This window comes from Gymnoscopelus microlampas (genome assembly GCF_963454915.1).
Source record: "Gymnoscopelus microlampas genome assembly, chromosome: 3".
In the NCBI taxonomy this organism is placed as follows: Eukaryota; Metazoa; Chordata; class Actinopteri; order Myctophiformes; family Myctophidae; genus Gymnoscopelus; species Gymnoscopelus microlampas.
In genome coordinates, this window is record NC_139940.1 from 9,331,127 (window position 1) to 9,338,647 (window position 7,521).

Below are 7,521 nucleotides of genomic sequence, written 5' to 3' on the forward strand. Positions count from 1 at the left end.
CTGGTCCATAAGCACACTGTTTGTTTCCTCGTCTCTGCTCATTGTGGCGTTGAGGACAGTGAGATGATCCCCTGGAGGCCGCAGGCAGCTCCACTGACACAGTCAAATTAACCCGTTAAGACCGGGAAACGCGTGTCATCTGTGTGTCATTTGTTGAGTTCTTTGGGCTATTCAAAAATAGCAGATATACAAGCTCATAGCGCGGCACCGAGTGCCGCGCTATGAGCTTGTAGATCTGCTATTTTTGAAAAATCTTGAAAAAACATTTTTTAGATTTTTTTCAAAAAACTGTTAGGATTTAGAAAACATTTTGAAGAATCGCCTCAGGTCTTAATGGGTTAATAAGCTAGGGAGACGTGATTGGCCCAGAGGGAGAGCCGTCGCCTTGCCAAACGGCGGCTGAAATCTGAACGGTTTCATTCCATTACAGCAGCGATTCCCAACCTGTGGGGCAGGGGCCCGCTGGTGGACCGCGAGGGTATTGCAAGTGAACTCCCAAATAATTGGCAGAACACAAAGATTTTTTTCAAACTTTGAAAATTTGATCTAAGCTGGAACACAATTGAGTGAATCATCCTTAAAATAAAAATGCTCTTAATGCATGCGGACCACCCATCAGACGGGTGGGCTTGGAACACTTCCAATATATTCTAGTGGGCCAGAGAAGGTTAGGAACCACTGCAGTTACAATGTGTTTATTTTCAACCTTTCTTCCTCACTTTGTTGTAGCTACTTCAGACAATTACCTCCAATTAGCAATTACACACATTTGGTTCTGTGTGCCCCCTCCCTTTCAACAAATCTTAACCCATTAAGACCGGGAAAGCAACCACTAACTATTATTTTATACTTTGGCTATTCAAAAATGTGTTTGTATTTGTGCAAATACTTGAATATATATATATATATATTATTATTTTTTAAGCGAACATTTGTAATTCAAATCTTTGCTTCTGGGGGTCCCTGAAACTAAATATTTTGAGATGGGGGTCCTTGACATGGAAAAGTTGGAGCACTACTGCAACGTACTGTTAGGATTTAGAAAACATTGCTGTGTCTCAGAGGTGGGCTGCAGGACGGTTCAGTAACCTGCCTACCAATGACATCATGAGTGGGGATTAGCAAGCTAAAATAAAAGCCCTAGAGCCTGCATCAATTTGTTTTTTTAAATACCACCAATGATGTCATCGGTAGGCACATTTTCGAACCGCCCACAGTCCACCACTGAGACACAGAGCGCGTAGACAGAAATGGCACCATTCCATAGTGAGCATTAGTGAGGACCCATATATGGAGCTGTAGTTGAAAAAAGGCCAAATGTTCCTTTAAGCTTGGTTTACCAGTCTTTAAGTGTTGGCACCTAAGCAGCTGTATAGCTCCGCTTGTCCACCCGCTACAGCCTTACAACATCAAGAACAGCAGTTTGTAAGATATGGACGATTAACGTATCTTCATGCTCAGCCACCTTGATGTTCAGACATAAATGTCAGCTCTTTCTAACTATTGTCTTTGGTCGTAATCAGTTATACTATAAGCATCTGTACACGTGCCAGCTAGTATTATGAATACATGGGCCATGAAAATTAAGCATTAATCTTAATGGCTCATTGTAAGAGACACAGTAGCTGTGCTATCTGTCTCGTTCACCTACACGCGACGCGTGATTAACGCCACAAATTAATCCGCGTCCTTCTCGCCTGTGTTTGAGGTGGCAGCTTGGATGCTGCCAGTCTGCTCAAGTTAAATCCTCGGTGTTAACCCGTTAAGACCGGGAACGCATCTGTGTCATTTTAGATTTCTTTGGCTATTCAAAAATAGCAGATATACAAGCTCATAGCGCGGCACCGAGTGCCGCGCTATGAGCTTGTAGATCTGCTATTTTGGAAAAATCGTAAAAAAAACGTGAAAAATCGTGAAAAATCACGAAAAAATCATGAAAAATCTTTTAATATATATATATATATATATTTTAAAGAGAACATTTGTAACTCAAATCGTATTAATTCTGGGGATTCTACAAATGTCTTCTAAATCCTAACAGTTTAAAAAAAAAAAAAAAAACGTATGTTTCTATAGTATCAGTGGTGCTCAAACTTTTTCACATCAAGGACCACCCAAAATGAAATGTATTTGGCTGCGACCCCCATCTCAAAATATTTTGTTCCAGGGACCCCCCAGAAGCAAAGATTTGAGTTAAAAATGTTCGCTTAATCTTTTTAAATATATTTACACGATTTTTCAAAAATAGCAGATCTACAAGCTCATAGCGCGGCACTCGGTAGCCAAATAAATCTTAAAATGACACAGATGCGTGCCCGGTCTAAATGGGTTAATTTGACTTAAATGAACACTGAGGATTTCCCTGTGTAGAGACTGGTAGCATTCAAGCCGCGGCGCGGGCATAAGAACATTTGATAGCATGCCAACCTGTATTACACAATAAGTCAGTCTTTATGTGCCATGCTTTGTGCCATGACTTTGTTCTCACCCTGTGGTCCCGTACTATTGTATGTCTAGGCTCAATTTAATCTCACAACAACGGGACCTTGATCTCTCTCTCTAACCCTTTAAGACCGGGAACGTATCTGTGTGTCATTTTAAGATTTCTTTGGCTATTCAAAAACAGCAGATATACAAGCTCATAGTGCGACACCGAGTGCCGCACTATGAGCTTGTATATCTGCTATTTTTTGTCTATTTCTTGTGTAAATGTGTGCAAATCTTTGATATTTTTTTATATTTTTATATAACTTAAATCTTTGCTTCTGGGTGGGTCCCTAGAACAAAATATTTTCAGATGGGGGTCCGCTCCCAAATAAATATCATTTTGGGGGTCCTTGACATGAAAAAGTTTGAGCACCACTGATATAGCAACATACGTTTTTTTAAAAAAACTGTCAAAAAAGCAAAAAAAAAATCGAGTTACAAATGTTCGCCTATATATCTTCAAAGATATCTTTAAAAAAAAAATAATAGCGAGTTTGAGCTATGAGCTTGTATATCTGCTATTTTTGAATAGCCCAAATAAATCTAAAAATGACACAGATGCGTTCCCGGTCTAAATGTGTTAAGTACTCTGCTGCTGTTGAATCAATTTGCTAGAGATTTTAAAACTTTTTTCCATTTCCCCAGAATTCTAAATAAGAATCTACATGAATGAGTGACTTACACCCGATCCATACTTGATTGCGAGGCAGTGTTGTACGGCCGAAAATAGCCGACCTACAAGCTTTTTAGGTCTTCATCAATCATCAGGGCACAAATGGACCAATCATGGAGCAGACATTTTATATACGTGATTGATGAGTGAATACAGGTGTGTGATAATAATGGATTACAATTATAGCCCAATCCCATAGCTCAAACTTTCCATCCTCTCGTCCTCCACTCGTGGCTTAGCCCCACCTTCGAGCGAGGAGTACAGAGGCGAGGATCATGTTCACTTTAAGGAATCGGCATGGTCCACGCTCAGTCAGCGTCACTTTGTAGTGACGGCAATTACTGTAATTTAGGCCTGACCTCGATTATTCAGATAGTTGACTAATCAGTCGAGGGGAGTCTGAGTCGACTGCCAATCTATTGGTCGAATTATATATATATTTTTTAATAAAGAAGACACGTTGTGAGCTTGTATATCGCCTACTTCTGTGGCGCGACACTGCCATGCAACCATGAACAAATCAAGCATTGGAATAGTGGTTCTCGAATTAGGGTCTACAGGAACCCTCTGGGATCCTTGAAGGGGTTCCAAATGGACCCTTACAGGTCCTAGAAATGTAAAAGTTTGGGGACCACTGATCTAAACCCTATTTGGGACCAGTATCCTAAAAAGAAATGGTCATGTAAAAAACATAATCACAAGGAAACAATGCCTTTCAATACATCTTTCAGCACCACGGACAGCAGCCCTACCCGTCATGCCTGAGAACTCAAAGTAATTCAGCACCAGCACTGAGCGGACAGTTCTGTGTGGGTCCATTTGGTTACATTTTGTACACTCTCAAGAGTTCAGTCAGATAACTCACAAATAAATTGAACCAATATTATAGACCGAATATATATTGAACCAATATATAGAATGAGAATACAAGTGTGGATGTAATATTTAGTGTGGTTGCCCAACAGGGCAACCAGACTATAGTACTCTATACACTTTATTTATTTATAGATAAACTTTTTTTCAGACGCATCTCCTCCCACAGTTTTTATCCCCCAATGTTGTGCCATATATCAAAATGACCGTCTAAATCGGGAATCGTGCGCTTGTATAGGGCTAAGAGATTGGTTGAATAGTTTAAATGATATTAATTTATTAGTGCCATTAAATGTCCCCATCCACTTTAATGGAAAAGTGAAAAAACTCAAATTCAAGTATTTTTTTCTCAGAAACCGTAAGAGCTAGAGTTATCAGATTTGGAGGGATAATTCATAATATTGTCCGAAATTATTGAAAAAAACATCACACCATTCGGCCTCATGGTGGCGCTATAACAGCCCCCTTTACGTTTTGGCCTGTAACTCTTGAACCGTAGGTCCGAAAATCAAAATTTCTTTTCACCTGGATTCCTTGCATCTCCCCATATAGGCCACGCCCATTTGCGTCAGGATAGATTTTTTGATATTGATTTATTTCTGCATTAAATTTCCCCATCCACTTTAATGGGAATTGCAAAAACTCCCATTCAAGTATTTTTTTCTCGGAAACCGTAAGGGCTACAGTTACAAGATTTGGAGGGGAGGTTAATAGTTTTTTGCAAAATTATAATGAAAATAATCACACCAGTCGGCCACATGGTGGCGCTATAACAGCCCACTTTACCTTTTGGCCTATAACTCTTGAACCGTAGGTCGTAAAATCTAAATGTATTTTTCCCTGGATTCCTTGGGTCATTACGCATCTCCCCATATAGGCCACGCCCATTTGCGTCAGGATAGATTTTCCGCCATTTTGAATTTTCTTCAAAACACACTTTTTGCTCCTTTTCCTACAATTTTTTTCCAAATCTCACACAAATCGGTACACATGATCTCTGAGCCCATGCGGTAAACATATCCAAACGGCATTTTCATAGACCTTACCGTTCGTCCGTAAATGGCTTCCAAAGTTAGCGGGAGGGGCCCGTTTTACCAAAAATGCCAGAAATCACGAACGAAACGTCCGGTCAATCCCAAATTCAAATCACATGTCGAGGGTGGTTTACTCAACAAATTTCCAAAAGCATTTCCACTTTGACCCATAGGGCCACAAATGCGCAAAATGTAACCGTTTGATGCAAAAACATTATTTCGGGGTGGATCGATCCTTTCAAAATGAAACGCAAGCGATCTCATGAGAGACGTGACAATGTAATTGGCGCAGCCTCCGACGTTATTCCTCCCGGCCTATTCCTCGAGTCCCGGCGGCCGCGACCCGCGACCGGCGTCGGCGCAACCACACTCTGCAATTTCCCCGGAATTGCGACGCGTCTAGTTTATCTTGGCGTTCAGGCTCTGCTACATTTTTTCTCCCTGCTCAGCACAACTTAGACAACCATCATTAACCATTAAGAGCAAGGAGATAGATGTATAATAACAACCTCCCATGGGGAACAGACCAGTAGCAGAGCCCACTGGTGGTGCTGGGGTGCTGGACAACAACCATAACACACAAGCGGAAGGAACGCAGACTTCAGTGAGCTTAACCCATTAAGACCTGGAACTGTGTCATTTTTAGATTTGAGCTAAAAAGCATTATTTTATACTTTGGGCTATTCAAAAATAGCAGATATACATGAGCTTGTATATCTGCTATTTTTGAAAATTCGTGAAAATGTGTGCAAATCTTTGAATATATATATTTCTAAAGCGAACATTTTTAACTCAAATCTTTGCTTCTGGGGGTCCCTGGAACAAAATATTTTGATGGGGGTCTGCTGGGGGTCTTTGGGGGTCCTTCACATGAAAAAGATTGAGCACCACTGATATAGAAACATACGTTTTTCAGAAAACTGTTGGGATTTAGGAGACATGTAGAATCGGCTTCAGGTCTCAATGGGTTAAGTAACCCGCCCAATTGGACAGCTGATTGCCACGTCAGTGTATGACGTATGGGTCTTGCATGACGCTGTATACAGCCACATAGTAATGAGCATGCATGCACGTAACCTCTCGAGTGTATGCTGCTTGAACTAACTCACAGGCTACGTATGATGTATGGGGGTTCTTGAAATAAAAAGTTTGAGAACCACTGCATTAGAACATCTGGGACAACAAGTATGACGTCTCAGACGGGGGCCACCTTACCGAGGAACGCGGACGGCGAGACGGTCCCGTTGCTGCGCGACACCATGACGCTGATGCCCGTCTCCACGAAGGGGACGGAGAAGTCCACCACCTCTGACCTCTCCTCGTTGATGGTCAGAGAGCCGATGGCCATGTCTGCACGCTTATACACCACCTGTAGGAGGAGACAGTGGAGTGGTATGAGAAAACCATGAATGACCCCATGGGGCCCGGAGCAACGGCAAATGTGGGCCCCAAAGTATTAGTATGTCATCAACGTTAATACATGATTAAAGGGGTATTGTTTCATGACACGCACGCACGCACGCACGCACGCACGCACGCACGCACGCACGCACGCACGCACGCACGCACGCACGCACGCACGCCATTATTATGTTTTGTCTTGCCATTTGGATCCCTAAACTTAAACAGACCCCTATAGCTTAACCTTAAGCTATAACACTAAACCTAACCATAACCCCAACACCCAAAGCTTAAACTTAATATCTAGATGCTTAATCCTAACCCCAACTTTTTGGGGGTCATGGTCAATTAATGGTCAATTAACCTTAGCTCTAACACACACACACACACCCACACCCGCCCACACCCGCCCGCCCGCCCGCCCGCACGCACGCACGCACGCACGCACGCACGCACGCACGCACGCACGCACACACACACACACACACACACACACACACACACACACACACACACACACACACACACACACACACACACACACACACACACACACACACACACACACACACACACACACACACACACACACACACACACACACACACACACACACACACACACACACGCTTTTCTCCTCTAGTGTCATCTTCTGCCCCAGTGCTATTTTAATTAATTTTTCCCCAGGCCTTGTCACTGTTAATGCATTACAGTTATCCAGTCGTTGCGATGTTTCCCACCGTAACAAGTTCTGCTATTTGGAAGTCTCTAATCCAATCCACTCGGGTCTCTCTGCTTGTCATCTCGCCTTCCCTTACAATGACGTTAGCAAAGATGAAGCCAATATTAATATTTTCTCAAATCCTCAAAGGGGCGTATAGCTGGGTTCCTTCCAAGCCGATGCTACAATGAAGAACAATTCCGACGCATCATCCCAGGAGTGCATTAACCGCATTGTGCATCTATTTATCCTATCAAATAACCCATTGAGACCGGGGAACGCATAAAACGTGTCATTTTAGATTTCTTTGGCTATTCAAAAATAGCAGATAT

General features: G+C 42.3%; 1 protein-coding gene across 1 annotated transcript in view; it reads right to left on the reverse strand.

Moving 5' to 3' along the window:
* The window catches only part of grin2db (glutamate receptor, ionotropic, N-methyl D-aspartate 2D, b), a gene marked incomplete at both ends in the record, with an annotated part of 161,054 nt that overhangs the window by 90,085 nt on the left and 63,448 nt on the right, over positions 1 to 7,521 (reverse strand). Inside the window, one exon of the mRNA XM_084052187.1 lies at positions 6,283 to 6,436. Coding sequence (XP_083908313.1) covers positions 6,283 to 6,436 — 154 coding nt within the window. The remainder of the gene's footprint in view (positions 1 to 6,282; positions 6,437 to 7,521) is intronic.